Source organism: Musa acuminata, chromosome BXJ1-9 (genome assembly GCF_036884655.1).
Source record: "Musa acuminata AAA Group cultivar baxijiao chromosome BXJ1-9, Cavendish_Baxijiao_AAA, whole genome shotgun sequence".
NCBI classification, from domain to species: Eukaryota; Viridiplantae; Streptophyta; class Magnoliopsida; order Zingiberales; family Musaceae; genus Musa; species Musa acuminata.
In genome coordinates, this window is record NC_088335.1 from 40,588,864 (window position 1) to 40,615,977 (window position 27,114).

Here is a 27,114-nt window from a genome sequence, read left to right on the forward strand (position 1 = left end):
TTAGTAACGACAAGAAGTCTGTGACCACACGAAAGGGGAATGTTGCAAGGATCAGAGGACACTTGGATTGTAACCATACGAACGGAGCACTGGCAGACTCCATAGATGGTACGGACATCGAACATGATTGGCGGAGGTAGGTTGCAGATGGATCGACGTGGAACGAAGCTAGATATGCTAAACGTGGGAGCCGTATCTAGTGGACCTGATCACAGTTCGAATGGGAAATGAACTGACCAAGAATTAGAGTTATCAGACTGAAAAATAAAAAATAAATTTATCTTTTTGGAATAATTTAATAAACAGATAACTCCAAGGATATTTTGAGAAAACAAAAAAAAATAGGTTGTTTCGATTCAAAATCGAAACCGTCGATTCCTCCTTTACTGAGATTGAAACTGATTCAATTCTAATTTCAAATTCGAGATATTATCACGGACCATCGAGTGCTGCCACCTAAGCAAAGCAAAACAAATAGTGGGATAGGCAATGAATGACACGTAGGTCTCTAACGTTGTACATAGCTTATGTAACGAGAGAGTTTTATAGGTAAATAGGAGGATTTTTATCTAACAATTAATTACCATTAACTACGATATTATTGTACGTTCGGTGTATATCTCATTGCCACTTGGCTATAGGAGAGTAGCATGCAAGCATGTGATTTCAATCGTATGTGGAGAAACGACATTGGGTAACTAATAATGGATGCCACTACGAGAAGGCATTTGTTTTTTTGCTGGTTTGAAAGAAAAAGTAGGTCAGCTGTCAACGAAATAGTCTAACGAAGCTTTCCTCGTCTCACTTCAATAATTTACTACGCACGATTGGCTGGCACACCGGTCTTGGGTGAGATTCCCTAGTTCTCATTTATATTACTAATCTTAGCACCATGCACCACGCGAACTAATATTATATATCGTTAGGACTCCAATTAAAATGAATAAGAATGAGAAAACTATAAATACACAAAAGGAATCTATTTAAATTTACTAGATGTGAAGTGTTTCCTAGTTTTTTCTTTCTTGTGATTTAATGCAACCATAAACTTAGAGATACTTATTCTTGTAAATCTCGGAAATGATGTAATTTGTCCTTTGAAATTTTAGTATAATATATACGTCCCTCCAAATGTTATTTTCCATTTCTAATCGTAATTAAGATCAACTGAATTGAGTTTAGAATACATGTATTTTTTATTCACTTTATGCTTGTATTAGTTAAGATTATAATATAGAGATTTTAGATTTTAAAAAAATTATATCTTATATTCCCAGTTAATATATGTTCATGTAAGTTTCAAAGGTTCATATTTAATTTAAGTAACTTTGTGCATCAGTGATATGCGGACAAGAAGATTACCACAAATTGGTTTAAGAGTACTGATACGACATATTTTGGCCCCCAAGACACATCAAGTCAGAATCCGTACTAAGACATTGCTCGGCCTCAGGAGCCCTGAGACGATGCCGCCCCCAAGACACCCTAAGTTAGAATCCATACTAAGGCACTGTTCGGCACGTTCACCACGCCAACCTGCGTACGACCGACCCACGTACAGTAATATAAAGACCTCTAGCCAGCATCTGGCCAGGGGTGGAAAAAAATAAATTGATCACTCCACTGACTTGCTCGTCGGAGGGGCCTCGTCGGGTGATCTCGACAAGGGCCATTTTTACAGGAAAACGCGGCCACCTCACGATGGCGAGTTGCCAACCACTCGAAAATCGCCATCCAGTGCACGAAGGTGAGCAGCCAATCGGTCCGGATCCCGACCAATGCTAACCCACACTCCTTCCCGAGGGCACGGCCACCTCACAAAGACGAGCTGCCAACCACCCCGGAGAAGGAGAGACACAGCTTGGCATACACTGCACCCGGATCGACACACCAAGGAACGCTGATCAACACCCCATCGTGAGGGCCCGGTCGATCTCGGCATCCAGCTCAGCTGATAAAAGACTCCCGACATCGACCCGTGGACCAGGCTGTGCTGACTCACCACCCACGACACATTTGTTCACTAACAAGTGCCATGAGTGAATGTTTGAATATTTATCAGCACGAAACATTTGAAAATGAAATATTAATTTTTTTTACATTGATTTTGAGCAGCCTTGTATTCATTTTAGAAACATAGTATGGTACTGCTTTTAGAATCAATGTAAGTGATGTTTTGTCATTAAAGTACCTAAACATTCATGTTTTACTTTTAAAAAAAGGGTTAAATCTTTGTCTTAAAGAATGACCACAAATGGAGTCATTTTTATCAATTCTATTTTAATTCCTTTTATTAAATGATATCAATGGAGCAACCTATTATCTTTATTACCAAAGTTTCTGAATAAATGTAGTAAAAAAATCAAATTAATTATTCAGAAATGTCATATTGTACCAAGAAAATAGTGTACCCTTCTAAAAAACAATGTTCAATTCTCAAAATCTTAAATAATACATTCAAAATTGATTGATAATACATATGTTGTAATCATAGTTAAAAAAAATTATTTTAAATAATTATACTATAGTAAACCCTGATAAAATTAATTTAAATAATTAGGATTAGATACAATAAAAAAATAAGGATTTAGAGCAACTAAAAGAGTTATTAGCTACATCAAAGAAACTCTCAATTATGGTATCCGTTATAAACAGATAAAAGATTTGAAGTTATATTCTATGCTAATAGTGATTGAGCTGGTTGGGTAAACAATAGAAAAAATACTTTGAGATTTATGCTTAGCCTTGACACATGGGTGATTTTATGAACAACAAAAAAGTAAAACAGTGTTATTATCTCAAGCTTTAAAGCAAAGTATATTACGACTACAAGTATCGTATATCAAACAATTTGATTTCGAAGAATTCTAGTAAATCTTAAAAAAAAAAGATAAATTAACTAAAATCTAATGTAATAATAACTCTACTATTGTAATGACGAATAATCATGTTTTCACTGGCATATCAACATCGTTTTATTCATGAACTAATTAATAAAAAAAAAATTAAATGAATTACTATAGCACCGAAGATTATTTTGTCGACAACTTTACAAAAGCATTAGCGAAAAAAATTTATTTTTTAAAGATAACTTCAAATTATAACTACTTTGAATTAAAGAGGTATGATAAAATTAAATCAAATAGTTATGATTAGATATAATAAAAGATATGAATTTAGATTAAGATAAATAGATGAAAATGAAAAATTTTGTTTGGTCATGGTTGATTTTTTTGTTTAAAAAATTTATACTTTATCATTTTAACTAATATAAATATATCGTTTAAGATAAATCTAAAATATGATAAATTGAAAGTACTTTTTCGTTTTTTTTTCTATTATTTAAGTTCTGCATAAAGCAAACCTGTCACATTACCTCGATATTTGTATCATTTGTCACAATCTAAGAGATAACTAATATATTAAAATTATGAATTCTAAACTGACCTTATATTCTTTTGTCGCATTAGATGATTGGTCAAAGTTGAAGTAGGCAACACTGATTCGTGAATAAGAGAGAGCTTCCGAACACGACACACGATAGAGAATCCATCACAGCAAGGAGAATTGATAGGAAAAGCTGCATGCAATGTCTAACTCGATCAGAATGATATGATTGAGATGAGGCAGGTAGGAGATGGAATAGAGTGCAAGCCTGGAAACATACTCCAAGAGACCAGGAGACAAGGAATAGAGGTAGCTACGATATAAATTGCATGGGATTTATCTCCTGGTCTCATAGACAATGAATTGCTGCCATCTATTCTGAAGAAAATGCAGTTAATACAATTGAAAGGGAGCTTTCATCGTCCTTTTCTGAGCCATCTTCTCATCCTATGAGATGTGGGTAACATAGCATCTTAGCTAATTTTAGCACTTCAAGAAAATACATTCATTAATCTAAATTAATTATATATATATATATATATATATTATCATAAAAAAAGTTTCTTTGTTGACTTTTCTCGATAGATGCTTCCTTTTCATATTTTTCAAAGGGTGTTTCCCAATTTATTATAATTCTTGGAATGTCCCCTAATAAGAAAATTAAAGGAGTATTGTTTGCACCTTATGAGTTGATCCATATGATGTACTAGTCTAATATTTTATTATAGGTATTTTTTTAATTAGATTTATATTATTTTAAGGATAATATAAGTATATTCAAAAACACTATAATTGATATAATTGATATGGAACTCTCCCTCTTTGGTTGTTCTTGGGATACTTTTTTTTTATATTTGAGTTGAGTTGATTTCAGTTGGATTTTGAGTTTATTTTATCACTGTAAACCTATTAAAAACCCTAACACTATAAATCTTATACATGAGGGATTGAACTGATTTATATATAGCATATTTATCTTGCCTGGAGATATTTCAGAAATTTTGACTGTTAGAAATGCTCATTGGGAAACATGAATTTTTTCATGTGTATATATATAGCGATTTCTTTCTAAAAAATCTTTATTTTGAATATTTTCCAAAAGCGCACCTCTTTTTTTTTTCTCATATAATATTTTTAATTAAAAACTCAAAATACCTCTAAAAAATCTTTTCATCAATTTTTTCTCATTTTTTTTATCAATTTTAAACTGTTATAGTATTTTTATTTGACTCATTTATAGTGTTTTATAATATCATTTATAATATTTTATTAAGGTATTAAAAAATATAAATACTATTAAAAAATACTATAAGTGACATCATATTGTATTTCTTTAGTTGTCATTACTCATAGACTAATCCGATGTTATATTTTTAGGCTTATAGTTAGTTTGATTAAGCTGAGTCTATCTATATAATTTATATGTTTTCGTGTATAACTTATAATATTTTTATTATGGTAGTTAAAACACTGTAACAAATCAATCTTAAATTTTATTCGAGTGATGTTATGCCTAAACCATTGCAAATACCTATTTAAATCATAGTATAATATATCAAATGATTTCTAGTATATTTTGATTTTATTTAATTTATTTATGGTGTCTTCAAGTAAGTTTTACTATGTTTTTATTGCAGTAGTCAAAATAGTATGAGAGGTCAAAACAATTTTTATTATCTAAAATTTGTATAATCGTAATAACTCTTTAAATATCATGATGTTATTATTTCTTCATGGTTGATTAAAAATTTTAGCTTGTCACATATGTCATCGTCGTTAATATTCATCTAAATAACTGAGTTTAACTGTTTCGAGATATAGCTTATATTTTAAAATAATAAAACTAAGTATTCTTAATGTAAATTAGATATTCATCTAAGATTTAACTTTTCCTTATACGAAGATTATTAAAATAATATATGTGCAAGTTTTTTTAAAAAAATAAAAAAAATCATATATGCTAAAATAAAATATAGAGAGATTGATTGTCTACTTGGAAGAGTTAGCATGTGAAATGAGACATTTGATTCCTGTGAGAAGCTAAATAATTGTGACAAATAAATATTCTTGTACATCTTTCTTTCTCTCACTTCAATAATGTACTACTAATCAATGGTTTAGTTTAATAGTCACGTAATCTAATATAACCATGTCATCAACATGGGAATTGTTATATCGAGGATAATGTATTGTTGCACGGCTTTTGGACTCACTCACTTATAGAAAGAATATAGCAGGAAAAAACAATAAAATACATCGTAAAGATAATATATATTTAATGTTTATAAAATTGTAAGGTACTTCTTACAGTAATTGATACCGTCCGTACATGTGGGGGGGGGGGGGGGGGGGGGGGGGGGGGTGTTTCCTATGTTTATGGTATTTGATCTTACAAGCGAGTTACACATATCATATATTGGGTTTCTTAAACGAAATTTATAATAATTGATTCTGATTGTTCGATATGTCAGGGATTAGAGTATACTAGCATCTAATCTTATTGTGAGTTTACAAGTTAAAGTGAATTGGTTCGATGGGATATTCTATAAAACTACATTAAGTGTGCCTGTTGACAAATATTTCTTTCATACTTAAGTTTGGTAAAACAATTAGGGGATTAAAGAAAAAAATAATAATATACTAAAATTGTTTGAGGGTTTCAAATAACACACCAAGGAACTTATGGGAGGAGGAGCTATGATTACCATTTGGGATTAAGTGACCAATCTATCTAAAAAATAATTATGTGAAATTTTCGGTGATTAATGGATCATAGAGGCATCTAACAAATCATCGGATGTTATCACCGTTGAGCTCGAATAAACAAGAAAGGATCTAGATATCTGAGTCCATGTTGATGTAGACATGATAGTATGCGAGATGATCGAATTGTCTATATGTTAAAACCCTGTTATCGATATTAAAACTCACCTTGAGTAGATTGATGGATCGTGCACTAGTCACAAAAAAAAAAAAAAAACATCCAACCTGTTATATCAGTTAATATGGGCAAAATAAAATAAAATTATGCATATATGTCTATTCAATTTATTTTTTTGATCTAATTGATAATCGATAAGTTACATTTTATCATAACTGAAAATATTATTATCTTGATGTCGTTAATTAGAGAGTCAAAATAGCTTGATTCGATCCCAAAGGTAAAGATGTTGGGCTGTCAGCCCATAAGTTCAACCAATAGTGGGCTTTAATAGCCCACACCCCACCCCTCTTTAATTAGGGGAGAGTGGGGTTATGAAATTGAGAGAAGAAAAACTACATAAAACTCTGTTCTATAGTGTTCTCATCTCAGGTTAGATCAGATTTATAGTAGATTATTGTTGTGATTACTCGGGAAGAATTTGGATATTATGCACAGTGACGTAATCCTTGTATCCCAATTATTCTCTTGAGATTGTTGCTTGGGTTTTGGGCAAAAAACTTTGAGATTTGTATATTTATTATTCTTATAGTGAATTATCTTTGGTTTGCCCCGTGGTTTTTACCCTTCACATTGGAGAGGTTTTTCATGTAAATCTTGGTGTTATATTTAATTATGATTTCCATTTAATTCCGCTACGTGTTATAGCCTGTTAGTATTTATTCATATAAAAAAGTAGTTCTTCTTTATATCCCATCAAAAGATTAATCCGAGGGGCTTGCGAGGGAGCGACTCGAACGAGGGGTTAAGATGGCAAGCGGACTCTCGATATATTGCTAGCCCACGATGACGATCCTATGATCGTCCCAACGTATGACATGTTTGTTGAAGGGAGCTTGGGGTCATCCCTAGGTGCAACTTGACTGTTGAAGTGAACTCGGGATCGTCCCAAGGTATAGTTTATCTACTGAAGATAGCTTTGGATCATCCCAAAGTGCTCCTTGGACACGTCGAAGACCTACACAAGTGATCAATGGTAGGAGATTTCTCGTTTTGATCCATTCGACACTTAAGTTAGTAATCTAAATATGGGTTTAAATAGCTCAAAAGGTGTGAATCCCTCTTCTTCCTTTATTTTCTGTTTAAGATGTGTTTCTATATTTTGAAGAAAGAAAAGAAAAATTATTATATATATTTAAAATAAAAAATTTTAAAAATATCTTTCTTATCATAAAAAAGAAAAAAAAATTATTATTATTTTTATTATCATGATGAACGAGAAGTAAGCTTAAATGACATTCAATCAATGCCCGGACACGCGGTCAACAGAACGTATGGCTTCACGTGAGGCGAATTGATTGCCACGATTGACAACATCGGCCAAGTTGAGCTGGAGATTCCCATATCCTCCATACAAGTCCACGTGAAACAAATGCCATCCACCAAACCACCACGATGTATGTTTATTATGTACTATATTTCTCCTCCACTAAAGCTTCTTATTTGATTCACTGTAACACATGCATGGCTTATTTAATAATAATAATAATAATACTTCACATTGATTATTGCGACATGAAACCCACCCGTCGAGTGAGCCATCTGCATGCATATGCCAAAACAATCAATTTATAGTATTATAGTGAATCAATCAATTTCTCAATTATAGTATTTTTTGAAGAGACTTGCTATGTAGAAATCTTTCATCGTTTTTATTCCTAAACCAATGAGAATATCTTTTTGAACCTTTTTTTTTTACATGGGATAGTTGCTATTGTGTTTGCCTCAACTATAATTTTTGTGAATGTATTTATAATATTTTGATCACCGTATAAAAAAAAAACTATATGTCTATCCAAAAACATTATAATTGATAATATAAATCATATATATATAATAAATAAATAAACAATGGAAACTCTCATGTCCTAAATCAACATATTGAGTCGATGACTTATACTGCCTTCTTCTTCTTCTTCTTTTTCATCCAGCAGGTGGTGTTCGTTTTTGCGTTGCATTCCAAAATCGTGTCTAATCCCGGCATCTGCTTGCTGAGACAAGCAACTATCAAGTAGCCGAAGATTGAGGTCGTAGGCCACCTGTTCGACGCCTGGTCTCTCATCCCCGACATCGAGGACAGTAACCATCTACTCCATGTCTTGTATCTCACCTCCAATGGCCGACTGCATTTACAACTCAGTACGGCATGGTCTGACGCCACACGTCCGGCGATGGTTCACCACGGCGGGCGGGGTCAAACTGGCGGGCCGCAGGTTCTGTTCGACTTGGTTCAGCCACAGCCTCGAGGAGAGGTTCCTGTAGTAAGTACAGAGGATGGTCGGAGCAAACGGGCGTGATGGTGTTTCAAGACGTCAGTCACGAAGGGGGCAATACTTGTGCATTTACCGACACATCTGTCGGGAACTTTATATTTTTCCCCTTAAAATATTTTATTTTTTAATGAAACAATTCATATATATTATAATCAAAATGGGTTCAACCAATCTAAAGCCCGAATCGGTTCAAAATAAGTTATATTTAATAATTTATTCATATATATCAATTCATATTATTGAAAATAATAATAATAATAATAAATATATATTTAGTAAATAATAATAATAATATATTTAGAAATAGAAAAAAAAATAAAGGGCTTGGATTTTGTGAACCAAATTTTTAGGATAGGTTTTCCACCTATTTAAAAGATCAAATATTAAAAATATTGCATGAATCCATTATATTTTTATAAAAAAATTAAAATTAAGAAATTAAAAAAAAAACTATTCGGATGCTGAAAATATCAGAAAAGTTTCAAAAAATTCTATAAAATAGAAAAATATTTAATTTGGGTGCCGTTTGAAGGTTTCATAAAAGTTTCATAGTATTTTTGACTAGTTCTTATATTAGATGATGTATTATTTTTTATCCAAAAATGATGTATCTAACATCAGGGCTTAGGTTTTGTGAATCGATTTTTATCATAGACTTTTTACCTCACAAAATTCCAAAAAATATTACAAGCATTCATCATATTTTGGTAGAAATAAAAAAATAAAGAATATAGAAAAAAAAACACACATCTTCCAAAGCTAAATAAATTTTAAAAAATAATAAAAAAATTCTATAAAATAGAAAAAAAAAAAAGTGTTATAGATGTCCATCTGGGTGTAATACAAAAATTTTATAGTATTTTGATCAGTTATTATATCATATATATTATTTTTTATCTCATTCCAAAAATAGTATATCGGATATCCAGGACATTCCTTTTGTGGATCAAATTTTTACCCTAGATTTCTCACATATTTGGAAGCTGAAATGCAAAAAAAAATATTGCATGAATCCATCGTCTATTTGGTGGAAGTAGAAAAAACTTGGAGAAAATAGGAAAATGACATAAAGTTTAAATGCTGAATAAATCAAAAAAATTATAAAACAATAAAAGTGTCATAGATATCTATTTGGTTCAATGCAAAGCTTTCATACAAAAATTATAGTATTTTAACTAGCCCTTGTATCATATATTGTATTTTTTATTCCGTCCAGAAAATATTTTATTAGATATCAGCCTTGTCTTTTGTGGGCCAAAAGTTTACTTTAGGTTTCTTGGTTATTTAGATGCTCAAATATAAAAAATAAAATAAAATAATCCATTATATTCTAATAAAAATAAAAATTAGAAAAAATATAAACTATTCAAACATTGAAAATATCAACAAATTTATAATATATTTTTATTCTTCAATTTTATAAATATTATATAGTATTCTTTAGTTTATAGTCAATGGAATCTTTTTTTAAATTTACAGTTATATTTATTTTTTATTGTTTTGCTGAATAATTTACTGTTATATTTATTATTTTTTATAATATAAATTGATATATATATATATCAGTAAATTATTTAATTTAATTTATTTTTATATTAAGATGATATATATACATATATATGATATTTTTGTATAAATTTAACTTTATACTAGTCAAAATTAGTAAACAAATTAATTTTAAAACTTAAAAATAAAAAAATAATTATCATATAGATCTTTCAAATTTAGTTTTATGTTTCTTCAATATTTTTAATTTTTTTTTAAATATATTAATAATATTATTATATTACTCTTGACTTTATAGTTGAAAAATAGTTTTAAATTTATTATTTTTAAAAATAATTATATATATTTTTTATGTTCATATTCATTATTTTTAATAATATAACTTGATATTATTTTAAAATGGTTCAAATTTTAAATTGATTCAACTGGTTGAATTGTATGGGTTGGCTCATCAAAAAGATTGAGAGTTCATTTTACCATTTTGAAAAGTTAAAACTCTCTGGAAAAATTTTTAGAGTTAGAACACTCTACGAGAAATTATCAAGACCATAAATTTTTTTTTTAGGAATTTGTCTAATTATATAAATAGTGCTTTTTGTTTTTTACATCATCATGGTAGATTTAATGTGATGCAATATTAAAATCTCATGTGATATTTGATGATAATTTAATAAATTGATTAAATATTATTAATCAATACAGAACATAAATTAAATCATTATAATATTCATTAAGAATGTGATTCACGGATAGATGTCTCTTTCTAATAGAATATGTATCTGTCATAAATTAATGTGTTAACTGAAAGAGTATATACATTCTGTGCATTGCGTCGGCAGGTCTGTTAAATGAACGGAAATATGTTTTCAATTAAGGTTTATTTCATAAAAATCATTAAACTTACCGGATTTATGTTATACACTATAATATCTTTTTGTCCAATAAATAAATATCAAATAGAAAACCACAAAATAGTATTTATCATCACAACAAGGAAGAAATGTGGCACTTGAATAAAATATATTGTTTGGGCCTTCTCGACTCTATACATTTGGGCTTTTATGGTGCAAATATGCTATTTGGGCCAATCGACGTAGCTATTTTTTCTAGTTTGGCCTCCAATTTTAATCCAGTTGTTTAAAGTTAGAGCTTAGTGTGGGCTTTGTGTTTGGTAGTCCTCAATTAGATTAAGTGGATTTAAGGTGAAAATCCAGAGGGTATTTATTATATATAATTAGATTGGATAGATTGTATATAAATAATTTCATGAGACTAATATTTTGTGCATGAAAAATAGTATTTCACAGGGCTAATTATATGCTACTAAATAATATTTTCCCATTCCAAAGTCACAAAATCCAGCCCAGATTAAGATCGGATCGGATTCAACTCAAGTTGACTCCATGGGTCAAAACTTGGATCATCAATCAAACGCCTCATACCCTTGTGGACCAGCAGAGGGCCCCCACCCGGCGGTAATCCGACCCGCTTACCTCCCGCGGTTCCCACGATCCGACCCGCACAAATTGGCGGGCGCTCTCCCCTCGTCTCCTCCTCTGCGTCTCCCCAAACCCCCGTCAACCTCCTCCTCCTCTCCAATCTCTTCTCCTCCCACCGAATTCCCACACCCCCTCCACATTCCCCGTTCACCCTCGATCGAGTTCTATCTCTCCCCAATTCACCTTCGCTTCGCCCTTGAATCCCTTCTTCGCTCATCTTCCCAAATCGCTTCAGAAATTAGGGTTTCCTGTCCGATTCTTATCGGCGTCGCATCATTTCTTGTTCATAGATCCGTACTTAGAGGCCCGAGTGTCATCTTTTTGGTTCTAAAGGCCTTTCCTTTTCTTGGGCCGAGCTCCCCGCTTCGTGTTGGGGCCGAGCTCGATCGGCCTGCCCGGGGTTTGCAATCGTCCTGTGAGACCACATGGATGCCGCCGCCGGCATCGACGGAGTGCCCTCCTCCCAGGCTGCCAGAAAGGAGTGGCAGGCAGTCATCGAGCACTCCTTTGGGAACAATGGAGGCGAGGTGAAGTCAAAAAGCGATTCATTTATTGTTCTCCTTGTTTCTTGCGATTGGTTTTTGTATCTTCTCTAAAATTTTTATGTTCTGCAGGTTAAATCGGAGCAATCAGCTGAGAGAACAGTATATGAGGTATATATTCTTTTAAGTTGTTGTGTGAGAAGCAAAAGATGTAATACAAGGATGTGCTTTTGGGGACAAGGGATTAATCTTTTGGGTTCACACGTGTGATGTGAAGAAGGAGGGTACCAGCCCACTGGATGGGGACTTGCGTTCGATCACAATTGAAGGTGTTGGTGAGTTGAATAATAAAATCTTGCACCAGAAGCTGCAAGAAATCACGAAGCAGAGAGAAGGGCTTCAACAAATGGAAATTGATCTACGAGCTAAGGCGATTGGCAGATCAGATATGTTGAAGGTGCAGAATAGTTTTGAAGTGCAGCTCAAGGAACACAGAGATATGAATGCTAACCTAAAGGTTCTTGACATGCTCAGTTTTATCATTTATGATACAAAATCTAAGCTTGATCGATTAGATTCTAAATGTTTCTTTCACCATTGATTTGGCTTTTTGAATGTGATCTGTTGCAAGTTACCTAATATCTTGACCGTACAGTTTGAATACCATTATCAGTGCAATATGCAACGTGTCTTCGTTTTACATAATATCTTGACCACACAATTTAGATACCATCATCAGTGCAACATGGCATGTGTCTTTGTCATGCGTGTGTAACTGGCAGTAGGTCATCATGCAGTGCATGACTATGCATTTACTGCATTGACCACTTCTGATTGATATTTCTTCGTAATTTGTCTATAGTTTTCTTCATGAGAATGATGCTTTAAAATGTTTCCAGAGCCTTGTATCACTTCTTCTTTGCTAGTCAATATTCTTGTATCATTTCTTCATAAATAAAGCTCTGTGTTTCAGATGATATATATCATATGACAAATCTTTCTTGGTTGGTAATCAACAATAAACTTTCAGTTGTTATGGACCTTGATGCTACTTTTTACTCTCATGCTTGGTTCCATAGTGGACAAGTCTACTTGTAATACGATGGCCAAGTGCAAGAGTTTGGTGAATTTATGTGCAAAATTTCATGAATCCCCTTGAAATAACTTGTCTTACTATTTTAAATCCAAGTAATTAAATTGCCCTAAGCATGGACACAAATTTTTGTTATAATTTGCACTAAACATTATTCATAATCTTTTGTCTTATGTGCTTTTCTGTTTGTAATAATTCCACTTATGTCCAAGAACTGTTTCATGTGAACTGTTGTGCTTTTTATCTATTAGTTGTACTCTTTGAACAGGAGAAACTACACAAACGGGAAAAGCACATACATGAGCTGGAGATGAAACTAAGAGAGTCCGATAGGGAGCTAGATGCTATAAAATTTGACACTGAAGCAGTTTGTTTTGCATATCTTTTTCTTATATATATATATATATATATTTCTTTCCAAGGATTTGTTTTATGCCTTTGCTTTCATTTAGGCATGGGCTAAAGATGACCTTCTTAGAGAACAAAACAAGGAGCTAGCCACCTTCAGGTATGTGAGTTTCCACTCAAAAAATAATAATGGTCGTGCCTTCACTAAAAGTGTAATATTCTATGGTTTGTTAAATTTCTTTTCCAAAATCAATTTTCTGAACTTGTAGTTGGATCTCTTTAACCATTTCTGAATTGTTATCTACTGATGCTGGCCCTGCTTTGGCTATTATATTATTCTGCATAAATTTTCTGACATTCAACATTTCCATTCTGTTTCTGTTTGTAATGAATTAATGAATTGCTGACATATGCCTAATCAGTTAAACAACTGGCAAGCTTTCCCTTAAGTGTTTTAGTTGTTTTTTCTTCTGCATTTGTCCTCATATAATTATTTAAATGATTAATATTTACAGATATGCTATATTATCTTAATATCCTTTACTATAGTTCCATATTAGCAGGGAACTTATCAATTGGGGTTCTCTTTCATTGACTACTTGTTGAAGTAAAGTTGCACCCAGCATTTATTTGTCCAATAAATTAGAGAATCTTTATTTTGCAAGTAGTTTAAACTTTAAACTTAGAAATCAACATCAACTTTGATTTATAAACTTGTTAACTAGAACTTTGTTTTATAGACTGTCTTATTAAGTAAATGATAGGAGCAAAATTTGGGAGTCCAATTGAATCTTCTCCTTGCTTTCTGCAACAAAGGTTTTGGTAGTGGGCTCTGCTTCTCTTTAAAGCATATTTGTGGCCTATCGTATTCAATATATTATTTGAATGAATGATCTTTTGCACCCGGAATTAATATTCTTATTGACAAAACTCCTATCAGAATCTTGAACTATTCTTATGCAGAAGGGAGCGTGATAACTCGGCAGCAGAAAAAGCACAACTTCTGAATCAAATTCGTGATCTCCATGATCATATTCAAGAGAAGGATAATCAGATTCTTGCATTACAAGAGCAGGTTGATCCTTCTTTGCCTACTTTATTTACATTTGTCTGTTATCACAATCTACCCTCTGTCTTATTGCATTTAAACTTAATCTACTGTAGTGATATTTAGGGCGTTAACATTTCAATGACACTGTCAACATCTCAATGCCACTCATCAAGCATTAGTTTCAGTTTTGTGCATTTCAAGAGCAGGTTGATGCCTCAAATTTGCCCTGCCTTATTTAAGTGCATGTTCATGATTTCAAATCCATCCTATGCATCATGTAGTTGAAACCCAACTGAGATTTATGGGTGTTAACATTGCAATGACACTATTCAAGAATTAGTCAATCAATATTCAATGTTTTTTTTTTCTGGCTGTAGAAATATATTCTATTGTTATTGGAGTTCATTTTTGTATATGCTGATTGACAATGATCTAGAGTCATCTACATTGCACTTATTTAATTTTGGTTACAAATGACTATTAGTAATTGTTAGCTTTTAAGAAGTTGGGCCACGGATTCAAACTTGAACATACAGTGTGTTTTAGATTGTTTACTATTCCATTGGGAATCCATATTACATGCAGGTCATATGGAACAAAATGACTTTGCACAAACGGAACAATTATTCAGTAGCCAATAATTATGTTATTGGAAAGCAACAACCAAATAGTGATTCATATATTTGGCATTCTTCTTGGCATTTGGACAACATAAGGCCTTTTTTATTGTCACTTTGTCATGCAGTTGCCAAATTTCTGCACATTTGTTCATGCTTTAAGCTTCCAAAACCTACTTGCATGTGTTTAAAGGATTGAATATGTATATAATATTAGGGAATTAGGTGGTTGGACTCAATAGACCACCTTAAAATATTTGAATCGTGTGAGTCAACTTGTGATTTGGCTGATTAGTGCATATCAAATTGAACCATGACGTTGATGAATTCAAATTTCTTTATTCTACATCTATACCTTATTATATGGATGCTTTGCACAGTTCTTTTAAACATGCAACATCTACAGTTGCAGGAATAATCCACTTATCTTGGTTTGTGGCATGTGTGAAATAGGGTTACATTGTTCGCTCTTTAGGTTGTGATATATGTTAAGCTGCATGGGTCATTTACTACGTTACATAGGATATTCTTATCTTTTTTGTCATTATCCTTCTGTTTGATTAGGTCAAAACAATTGTGAGTAGATAATACAAAAGCTGCAAACTCAGGGATGCTTGTGGTTGTAAATCTAGAGTACTAGGAAAAGGTTATAAGGTATTTTTTATTAATATTTTCTGTGCTGATCTCGTTAATATTTCTGTTTATTGTGCTCCAACGCACATTTCTATAATGTTTGTCTATTTATATTTTTGTGCAATAAAGATCATCATTTAGTTTCATCAATTTGCAAACATATAAAATAATTTTTTCAACAAAATCTTCCTTTCAGAATAGAGTTGCACAAGAAACTATCCTCTTCAAGGATGAACAACTAAGGGAGACACAAGCTTGGGTTTCACGTGTTCAAGAAATGGATGCTTTGCAGTCATCCACTAACCAGTCATTACAAACTGAGCTACGACAATGCATTGAGCAGTTCAACCAGTACTGGATTGGTTTTCAGCGGCAGGTTCAATTGCAATTGCTTTATCTGTTCTGCCAGAGCAATCTACGCATCAATTGCTTGTTTGTTACAATAATATTTAAATTGGTTATCATATCCTGCCATGATAATATTTTGATTTGGCTTCTTTTCCTTTCTGTTGTTCACTGTTTTCTTCTTTTGCTAGTTTGTTGAAATGGAGCACCATCACAGGAAAACCATACAGCAGCTTCAGCAAGAGTTGGCTGAGGTAAAGGAGAAGAATGGAATGCATAAAGATGGGTCATGTCCTACTTATGAAAATTCAACATACTCATCTTTATATAATGGAAATCTGATCAATGTGAAAGATGGTGGCAAATCAAATGGTCACCTGGAATTTACATCTAATGGAGGTGAAGACAGGAGTTCATCTTTTGTTTCAGCTGCCAATCTTTCTACTAAGGTGGGATCATTTACTAAAGCTCTTTTATTTTTTTGTTCATACTAGATATCTTTCCTCATATGCAAGATAGCAACTGACATTTCTCTTTTATCTGTCAAGAACCGAGGAAGAAAAATACTTTGCTGCATCAGTTGCTCATAGTAGTTCACTTGATATCTTGATGTGGAATGTGATAATGTCACTGTCATTGTCTGTAGGAAGAATCCAAATATGTAGTTGGCCCATTTTTATAGATAGCATGCCATTTTGAGGATGTTGTAGAACTAGTTTTTGCTTGTAGATGCAATGACAAGCCATAAGTCTCATCAATTAATTTCTTGCATGAATACCATCTTCCCCTTAGTCTTGTTCAGGGCAACATCTAGTCAGAGAGTCATCAATTCCCTTTTACATTTATGATGAAGTTCTTTAGGTCCTCTGCTATATCCTCTCACATCAGTATTCCTAATTGCTTTGTCCAATTTATTTCTCGCATTGGCGGGAACCCTGTGCGCTGGGCCACCCTTTTTAGATGCATTAGTGTAACATTTCTTGGAAAATGCTTTATGTTACCATCTTATAGGAAGAACTGGAAAAGGTTATTGCTGAACTAATTGGAAGTTTCAAAACTTGATTTCTCTGTATGTTACAAGTCTTTTGGACTACTTTATCTATTTGTTAACTTACAGTTTAAATGACCATATGCACGACAAACATGCGTAATATAAATATGAGTGTTAGAGGTGAAATGCATAATTGTATTAGGGAAGAAGAAGACTTGAAGATTGTAGGGCATAAGGATGACAGTGGTAAAGGCCTCAGTGTATGAAACATATCCAACTAATCTAATACAATCCTATTATTCATTTGTTAATTTCATGTTTAAAAGGAGATGATAAATATGGATGGCATAGTTGTTGGTTACAAACTTGATTCCAGCCCATCAGTTTTGTACAAAAATAATCTCAAATAAAATATTTTCTCATTACTTGCATACATTCACATTGGGGATTCTAATATGCTTAAGAAAATGTCAGAGCACCTTTTCTTAATTTATCCTGCATTCACTCAGTCATTTGCTTGTGTGGGCTTCCTGTAATCATGAACTTTCCTATTCTTTATGACAAATACATTTGGTTGTCCCAAACTTAAACAGAGAGTATGTCATACTAGAGATATCTTATACACATTGTACCTTGTTTCAGTGAACAATTACTTACACCTTTTACCAGTATTAGTGGAATAGAGGATTGGATTCTGATGATCACATGCTGTCTCAAGTTACACAGAACACATATTTGGCCTGTGCCAGTGGACTAGAACTTGTCAAAGAAATTTTACAACTACACATTGATTTTGTACTAGTTGAAACAGTGCTCATAGAAGTTACTACCATCCTGAAACAGTGTTCATAGAAGTTACTACCATCCCCAAATCCTATGTCAAAAAAAATGTTAGGTAGATCAATATAAGGGTTATTCAATAAAAACCAAATATAAATTATATGAGGCTACATTCATTATCCTGTTCCATATAACTGTGCAAAGACAATTAAGGATAAATATTTACCTGTATCATGTACGATTAGATTGTCCTCTTTTTTGATGTTAAGTTTTTCTTGTCAGATTGATCATGCCCCTGGTGTTCCAGTAGTGCCATCATCTATAGTTAGCATGAATGCCTTTATTCCTCCTGGCCAAATGACTACAATGCATACTTATGCAATGACTCCACAAAGTGTTCAACAGCCTGTAGCTGTCACCAATTCACCTTTTCTGCAATCTCACATGGGCCATTTACAATCAGTGCCAATTGTTCCAACTCAGCAGCACTGGCAAAATCAGCAGGTACCGGAAGCATGAAATTTGGAAGGCTTGTTATTCATTATTTTATGCCATTTTCAATATCAATTTATATTTCTGGTCCACTTTAGATTGTACCAGATATCTCAGAGATGCCTAATCAGAGCAAGCATCCGCAATCCCAGACAGAGCAGGATCTTTTAAGATCAGATATCCACTATAGCTCCAATCTACCTGGTGAAATACAAATGGTCCATCCAGACTATCTTAATAGCCACAGAGACCTGCAACAGATGTCTGGCCTTTCATGCAATGTCTCAAGTGAAGAAGTTCAGGTTGTTAAATAAGAAACAGTTTTTCCTTTATCTTGATCTGTTTGTCTGATGTCTCTTAGGTAAGTGTTATGTTTGTGCTAACTTTTTATTGCTAGGTGCTTGAATCAAACAGTGATCAGTACTTAGCTACCCAACAAACACAAGGGACCTCAGATGCACCTTCTCACCTGGATTTTGCAAAAGAATTCGACCCTCCGGAAATGAAGAATGAACCAAGGGTTCGTACTCTTTTTAAGCCACTTTATGGATATTAAAGTTGAAAGAACAGAACTGCTAAAATGAATCTTAATGAACACTGACATCCTGTTGTCTACAATTATTAAGATAGTTTCTCTAGTATTGTTGATTCTTCGCTTGTGCAGGTTAAGGACCTTACAGCTGCAGGGAACCAATCACAAGAGCAAGTTCTGGAATCTGGAAAGCAATGGCCAACTTCTAGCATCATGTTATCCACTAGGCAAAGCAGCTCCTCTGTCAGTTTAAATGACACAAAAGAATCTGCTGTTACGGCTGCACTTGTTTCAAGTATTTCGATGCCTGGTAAACCACCATTGGAGCCCAATCTTTTAGATGAAAGATCACTTTTGGCTTGCATTGTCCGTGCAATTCCTGCTGGATCAGATGGTAGAATCAGAATCAGTACAACAGTGAGTACAACAATTTAATGCAAACTGTATAATGAATTTACTAATTGGTATAATCTATTTCCCTATTAAGCTTGTTTGCTACTATTGTTTTAGCTACCGAATAGGCTTGGGAGAATGCTTGCACCCCTTCGCTGGCACCATTACAAGAAGCATTATGGAAAGCTTGATGATTTCGTTGCTCATCATCCTGAAGTAGGTTTTTAGCCTTTTATATTTGAACTATTAATGGCAATGTTAACTATTATATTAAGTGAAAAAAAATTCTATCTTTGCAATTCCAGTTATTTGTTATTGAGGGGGACTTCATCCACCTTCGTGAAGGAGCACAACAAATTATATCTGCAACTGCAGCTGTTGCCAAAGTTGCTGCTGCTTCTGCATCTTCTGTTCCTTATGTATCATTGTTTCCTTCGGTTGCTGTTACTCCAGTTGCTCAAATCAGCCGCCGGAAAAGGGTACAATCACTTGAATCAGAGGTTGTAAACAGTAAGACTTTTGCAGATGGTGCTTCTGTGATTGATGCTGGAGATTCAAGTGACGACTGCACCCAGATATTAATAAGACAGGACCAAAAACCAAATGGTGTCAGTTTTAACATTATTCAGGGACTTTCAGATGTCAAAATTTCAAGTAAATTAAAGAATGTCCAAGAAGCTAATGGTATACCGTCTGATTTCAAAACTGGCCATTCGTCTGTTCATTTTACGGTCGGAAATGCAACAAACCTTGATAGAACAGTTTATCTTCTTTGCAGATCAAATAGCTGAGTGATGGAATGCAGAATTTTGGAGGGAACCAGCAAGAGAGGTACTATCAATTTGTCCTGATATATAGATATAAATAAATATATGCTCAAGTATTCCAATGATGTAAATTTCTGGTTTTCAATCTAGATGATATAATGAATGTGGCTACTTATATTTTGGCAGGTCTTCTGGGGCTGGCTTGATTTCTAGGAGATAGTACGTCCAATTTTACTAAATTTGGTTCATAAATTTAAGTGTCTATAGTTAAAACTCTTTAGACTCGGAAGTTTTGTATGACATGCTAATTCAATTTAGATAGACAAACCTTTACATTGTTGCTTAGTTGTATAGTAATGCCTTTTTCTTCTCCAAAATAATAAAAATCATCATAGTGATCCATTTTTTTGGATCCTAATTAGTAAGGGGGTTATATTGGTGTAAAAGTACAGTCGTTGTCATGGTGTAATCACAACAAAGATAAGTTTAGGCAAGAAGCAAACTCTTCAAAAATCAAACAGCTCGTTTGGAACAAAAAAACACTATGGAATTGAAGTCAGAATGACGAGCTTGGGAATGTAATATGGATTCTCCAAAAGCTTGGGATTTCACAAGCCCAAGTGACCATTTGATTGTCCTATTTAAGTTGCTGTTGAATAATTGCTTGAATCTTTGATTTGCTTTCTTATGCTCAAACTGAATTGCAATGGTAAAGATAATTACTTAGAGGTTTGAATATAGGTAAAAGAATGATTAGTTAGCCCCTAATATGGGATTTCCTTTGTTACTTTCAGTTATTTGTGGTATATATTTTGAAAATCTAACATTTGATAATGATTTTTCATTTCATATTGGTCTGGTGGTGGAAGTGCATCATGCATGAAACTTTACCAAATGACTTTTATGGCAACATGCTTGATTTTTTGAATGGCAGGTGCTACTGATTAAAGCTAAGGCCTCAGTCACTTGGATGGAAATTGCAGCCAAACAAAAGTTTGGAGATTATTTACTCCGGATAAAGCTCTCTGATCATTCTTTCTCAGATTTTACTGTTGAATCACAAACTTGGGCTCTTCCTAGTTTATTCTCTGCCAATTTATACTTGGATCCATGTTTCAAACCGAAAGAAAGGAAAAAAAGATAGAATTCTTTGCAACTGTGCAATGCTTAATGCATCTACTTGCTATGCATCTGATGAAAAGCTTGATAGTTTGTATTTGATCCTGGTTCCAATGCCCAGATTCCAGATAATTACAGAACTTTCCATGGTGGAAAAGCTGACACTGCATGTTTTAGTGCTGATTGTGGTATCCTTTTTGTCTTCTCTCGAGTGTGAATAACTCGAGAATCTTATTAAATGAATAGGTGAAATCTGAGATGAACTCATTCTCCAATCTAATCAGCTGGTAGTGATGTTCTAATGATATGGCTTTGTAGCTAGCAGCTGTTGTTGCCACAGTCAATAATTTCAAGTATTTAGAGGCAGCTGATGGTGTTAATAGAAGCTGTTCAGGGCATGCAGTATTGGTAAAGGATTTTAAGAATAAAACCCCTTGAATTAGTATGGCCCCTTCCTCGCTTTCTCTGACAGCGATGCTCGAAGCTTAAATCATAGCAGAAGCTGAAGGATTTAGAGGCTACTGGTGACTGTAAACGTCTTCTATGTTTGATGCAGAAGTTTATGTCGAGGAGTATGGAGTTCGGAGTTAACATGTGTAGAACACGCATAATAAATATCATAAAAAACATTTATCCTAACAGTCTCAATTAACTCTAAATGAGAAACTGGTGCTCATTATTAAGCGTACCATGATTTTTATATTATTTATTTATGTCGACATATTTTTCATAATAGATTTTGCTAAAATGATGTCAACTTCTTTCATATTTTTATTTAGTTCCTTCTTAGAGATGGTAGTGAACAGAAGAACTCTGTGCAGCTGCGTGCGAGAAGTTAGGCTTCTCAAAGATTGCAGGCATTTAAGATCAGAAGAAACAGCGACTATTACAGCAAGCCCGAGCTCGACGCCTCCGCCATCCTTTTGTCCGTAGCTGCTCAACGAAGAAACTTCGATCGATGACATGATTTGCTTCATGGCCGGTCTCACATAAGCATCGTTACATCTATCAGGACGGTGGCGTATCAGGCGCTACTGCTCCTTGTTTGTGTGTTTCCTGACGTTTGATCCTGTTGGTTGCTTCTCCGCCTGGGTTGCGTGAACGTTCTCTTGCACGGTTCTCGTGCCCCGCCTCAGGGACCGTCTTCCTCGTTGCGCCGTTCTCGTGCGCTGTTTGGTCTTTTGCTCTTCCATAATTACCAAAATGTCCCGAATTCGTCTTGGTGAACGTGGGCTATACGGTAGTTTTACGCTCTGCGTCGTGTCTCCTCAGCAGCGGCCGTTCCGGGCCGTCGTCCTCTTCCCCAACCTCCCAAAGGGGTCGCCCGGTTGGCAGTTACAGTCACCCTCTTTACGATCCCGCCCGCGTTCTCCTTCCCCCTCCGTGTACGTCCACTGCGTGTACACCCGCCACCATCTCGTGCACATGCCTTCTTCGAGGCGATCTCCCAGGAGGCCGTGGGTACAAATACCACGCGCTCCCGTTTGCTCAACCTGCAAGCCTCAAGAGCAGAGAGCGAGAGAGAGGTTTGATCACGGTCGATCAAAGAGAGGTAATCTTAGTTTTCCTGAAATTTAAAAGAGATATAGTGTCACCCTTTCACGCGATTCATGTAATTTGTGGGCCGTCAGGTTTAGATCGTCGGAGGAGAACGTCCGGCAGATGATTTGGTTATGGTTTTGTGAAGTTTGTCTAAATCATCGAACATGACAAACACTTTTTGATGGTTTTCTTGTTTCAACACATCGACTAATGATCTTTGAATTTTTTTCTTCCTTTTTATTTGATTTTGCATGAAGTTTTAGGTCAAGATTACACACAGAGCACAACAAGAAATTGAAACAAATACCACACCGCAAATAGATTGGTGTAGACTGTGTGGTGATGTAATTGTTTCTACATCCACTTCTTTTTACCTTCAGTTAAGTTATTTCTGCAAAGGCTTTTCTAGAAATGAATCGCGAAGACTCTTGTGGAGGTATACAGATGATAGTTTTACTGCTCATCAACAACATCTGTGAACTGTGTGCGCGTGCAGATTGAAGTTTATTCTATGCGCGTCGGGCTTTTACTGCAGTGAGCATACCTCGATGGCGACTGTGACGGTGTTGCACTTCTCCAAAGGCTCCTGCACCAGTGCTGGGGGTTTCGTTGATTCCGAGCCAAGGTCCTTCCAGGGCAGAAGAATTCCAAACTCGAGGAACCAAATTACTGCTTACAAAGGATTGAGATCTGAAAACATAGTTGATTCGCTTCGGCTGCAGTCCAACGCCAAGGCGACCTCAACCCAAGCGAAGACGGCCACTCGGCGTGCCAGCCGTAGACCTTTGGCTGTCGTCGTATGCGGAAAAGGGATGAACTTGGTCTTTGTCGGTGCCGAGATGGCTCCCTGGAGTAAAACCGGAGGACTCGGCGACGTTCTCGGAGGACTGCCACCAGCCATGGCGGTAAACTTCAACATGCTGGCGCATAAAGATTTATTTCCTGTTTTATTGTTGTATAATTCTGTTGATGCGTGACTGAATTCTGTGGTATCGATCCTTCTCGAGGCAAATGGACACAGAGTCATGACTATAGCTCCACGCTATGATCAGTACAAGGACGGATGGGATACAAGCGTGCAGGTTGAGGTATTGCTGGGCAGCTTGCTAGCTCGATTGCAACACAAAGCATCCTGCTGCATTTTGAAGTTTGTGGTTATGTGCAGTTGAAAGTTGGGAACAGAGTCGAAACAGTTCGCTTCTTCCACTGCTACAAAAGGGGAGTCGACAGGGTCTTCGTTGATCACCCTATGTTTCTCGCCAAGGTTCGAACTATTTTATATCTGATGCCGACTTCAGATAACATTTCGAGTGGCATAAAGCTTACCACGGATCTGTTCGTGTAAGGTAAGGTGTGGGGAAAGACCGGAGGAAAGATATATGGTCCTGTCACAGGAACAGATTACGAAGACAACCAGCAAAGATTCAGCCTTTTCTGTCAGGTCAGTGATTGTTTATTACTAAACCAAATTCATCCTCGATTTCTAAGTTACACTGCGAAGCAATTAGTGAAACCTACATCTACTGCTCTTATGGATCTCTCTGCCTTTGACAAAATCATGGATGACCTTTCCAGGCAGCTTTAGAAGCTCCAAGGGTTCTACATCTCAACAACAGTGAATACTATTCCGGGCCATATGGTACGATTCTTATTTGTTTGCTTCTCCCGATGGCTTATGTCGTTAACATTGCATCTTACGAGCAGGGGAGGATGTTGTGTTCATCGCGAACGATTGGCACACTGGTCTTCTTCCATGCTACTTGAAGAGCATGCACCGATCACGCGGGATTTACAGGAACGCAAAGGTAAAAGGTCTTTGGTAATTCGGTTTCGTTCGTCCTTTGTTAGTTAGTATGACTGAGTGGATTCTACTCGATTGTCAGGTTGCCTTCTGCATTCATAACATCGTCTACCAGGGCCGATTTGCCTTGTCGGACTTTGCACTGCTTAATCTTCCTGATGAATTTAAATCTTCTCTCGATTTCACCGACGGGTATGCTATCGTGTTTATCCTACGGACATACTAATCCGATTGGCCATCGATGAAGATTCTCTTGATGAAAACTCATATGATGTGTTCCATGCAGGTACGACGAGCCCGTGAAAGGAAGGAAAATAAATTGGATGAAGGCTGGTATTATAGAATCGGATAGGGTCGTCACAGTGAGTCCGCATTATGCACTAGAACTTGTAGGGGAAGAAACTGGGGTCGAGTTGGACGGCGTCCTGCGCATGACTGGTGTCACTGGAATCGTGAATGGGATGGACGTTAGCGAATGGAATCCATCGACGGACAAATACATATCTACCAATTATGACACAGCAACCGTGGGGGATCGGAGCTTTCCAAACTTCTTGTCTTACTTCCTTCATATTGAATTTTGATCTAACTGAAGTTGATTTCAGGTGATGGATGCAAAACCTCTGAATAAGGAAGCTTTACAAGCTGAAGTTGGTTTGCCCGTCGACCGAAACATCCCTGTTGTAGCCTTTCTCGGCAGATTGGAAGAGCAGAAAGGCTCAGATATTTTTGCCAAAGCTATTCCAGAATTCATGGACGAGAATGTCCAAGTGATAGTGCTGGTAAGCATGAAGAAGCTCCACAGTTAGCATCTTGCTGCCTATTTGCTCAGCATAAAAAGCCTTGATTCGTCACCCGCAGGGCACTGGGAAGAAGAAGCTGGAGCGTCAGCTTGCAGAGCTCGAAGACATGTTTCCGGATAAATTGAGAGCACACTTGAAGTTCAATGTACCTTTGGCTCATGCGATCATGGGAGGAGCAGATCTTCTAGCTGTTACCAGCAGATTCGAACCGTGTGGCCTCATCCAGCTTCAGGGCATGCGATATGGAATTGTACGTTGCCAATCTTGCCTTGGGTATCTCGTCGCCATCTATCTAATCTAATCGTTTGCACTAGAATGGATGGAAAGCCTGATCGTTGTTAATATCTACTGCAGCCCGCCGTGTGCAGCACGACTGGTGGACTTGTTGACACTGTCAAGGAAGGCATCACCGGGTTTCATATGGGTCGCTTCAGTGCCAATGTAAGGATCCTTCTTTTCTCGTCAGATCTCCTTTTAATGCATCGGGCACCATTCGATCAAGCACCGGTTCCGAATGTGTCTTCGCAGTGCAATGTCGTTGACAAGGAGGACATAGAAAAAGTTGTGAAAACTGTGAAAAGGGCCATTAATGTCTACCGTACTCCGGCCTTCGCCCAGATGATTCAGAACTGCATGAAACAGGACCTCTCCTGGAAGGTGAGCGACGATAACGATGAAGTGATTCCCTTTCTCTGATGCAAATCTATACATCAGCATTGACCGATAGGTCGGTTGATTGCCGCAGGGACCTGCCAAGAAGTGGGAGCAGTTTCTCATGAGCTTAGGAGCCACCGGTAGCGAGCCCGGCATTGATGGGGAGGAAATAGCTCCTCTCGCAATGGAAAACATGGCCACCCCGTGAAAGTGATCGATGTCTGCCTTCGGTGTCGGAGTTAATTTGTCCGTAAAGGAATAAATGGTGTCTGCATAAGCTGATATTTTACTCAACTTTGCTTGTGTTAGTGCATGCTTCATCTCTCTCTCTGATGAGGGATACCTGTTGTGAATGAAGTACGATGTCTGTCTATATTCCTGTACTGTTGTGAATGGTGTAGGTGTCGAATCTGCTCTTTGTGACTATTGCTTAGCGAACTGTTACCAGGTAATGTGGTGCATTGCTTCACCAAGTGAATTTACATCGATTGCACACTAATAGATTAAATTGAAGATATTTTTTGTTTTCTCATTTAGTAACCCATTGTAGATATTATGGTCAGACCGAGAAAAACAAAAAAATATATATTTTAAATCGATCGAGAGTCCCACTTTCAATTTTCTTAGGCTGAGTATAAAAAAAAATCATTTTCTTGAATCGATCCAATTTATCAGACAAGGAAGATTTTGATAGAACAATAATGTAAGCTCAAAATAATAAATACATATGATCTTCGTGTCTGACAAAAAAGTGTTTGTAAAAAGAGCCTCTCTCTCTCTCTCTCTCTCAAGCTATTCCAGCTAATAGAGCCATAAATTGCCTTCGAGTAGGAACTTTTATCATCTTATTCATCTGTACATGACCAAGAGAAAAGTTCACATGAGCTGCTGCTATCCCCATGTTTCCGTGGCTGTCCCACTGATCTGTCATTGTACTTGATAAATGATTTTATGGGCGCACTGGTGGATCTCGAGAAAGAGACAAACTTGTCCAAGGCAGCCCCTGGAAAGACACCAAGGGTGGTCCATTCCACATTCTTCTTTTCTTTAGTGTTTATGCTATAC

General features: G+C 35.6%; 2 protein-coding genes across 8 annotated transcripts; both read left to right on the top strand.

Annotated features, from left to right (window-relative positions):
- The first annotated feature begins 11,640 nt into the window (after positions 1-11,640).
- LOC135593532 (uncharacterized) lies at positions 11,641-21,409 on the top strand. 6 transcript variants are annotated; one of them, XR_010479680.1, is made up of 17 exons: positions 11,643-12,133; positions 12,221-12,259; positions 12,366-12,605; positions 13,450-13,548; positions 13,634-13,689; positions 14,493-14,604; positions 16,027-16,206; positions 16,367-16,624; positions 18,229-18,450; positions 18,537-18,740; positions 18,836-18,958; positions 19,103-19,387; positions 19,481-19,579; positions 19,669-20,047; positions 20,142-20,194; positions 20,317-20,349; positions 21,065-21,409. XR_010479680.1 is itself a non-coding variant. In XM_065083646.1 (16 exons), the coding sequence occupies exons 1-15, from the start codon at positions 12,032-12,034 to the stop codon at positions 20,156-20,158; spliced, it is 2,415 nt and encodes an 804-aa protein (XP_064939718.1). In that variant the 5' UTR covers positions 11,643-12,031; the 3' UTR covers positions 20,159-20,194; positions 21,065-21,409. The 6 variants fall into 6 exon arrangements, 2 of the variants coding, with proteins under 2 accessions (XP_064939717.1, XP_064939718.1); XR_010479679.1 differs by having other exon boundaries at positions 11,641-12,133; positions 12,369-12,605; positions 19,669-20,194; XR_010479677.1 differs by having other exon boundaries at positions 11,642-12,133; positions 19,669-20,194.
- An 856-nt stretch (positions 21,410-22,265) lies between these two features.
- LOC135593534 (granule-bound starch synthase 1, chloroplastic/amyloplastic-like) lies at positions 22,266-26,473 on the top strand. 2 transcript variants are annotated; one of them, XM_065083648.1, is made up of 15 exons: positions 22,266-22,801; positions 23,049-23,170; positions 23,288-23,696; positions 23,799-23,879; positions 23,957-24,055; positions 24,143-24,232; positions 24,367-24,430; positions 24,496-24,596; positions 24,675-24,784; positions 24,879-25,119; positions 25,198-25,374; positions 25,454-25,645; positions 25,750-25,836; positions 25,924-26,052; positions 26,141-26,473. In XM_065083648.1, exons 3-15 carry the CDS (start codon positions 23,340-23,342, stop codon positions 26,255-26,257), a joined length of 1,845 nt encoding a protein of 614 aa, XP_064939720.1. In that variant the 5' UTR covers positions 22,266-22,801; positions 23,049-23,170; positions 23,288-23,339; the 3' UTR covers positions 26,258-26,473. The 2 variants fall into 2 exon arrangements, with proteins under 2 accessions (XP_064939720.1, XP_064939719.1); XM_065083647.1 differs by lacking the exon at positions 23,049-23,170 and having other exon boundaries at positions 22,267-22,801.
- The last annotated feature ends 641 nt before the right edge of the window (positions 26,474-27,114 follow it).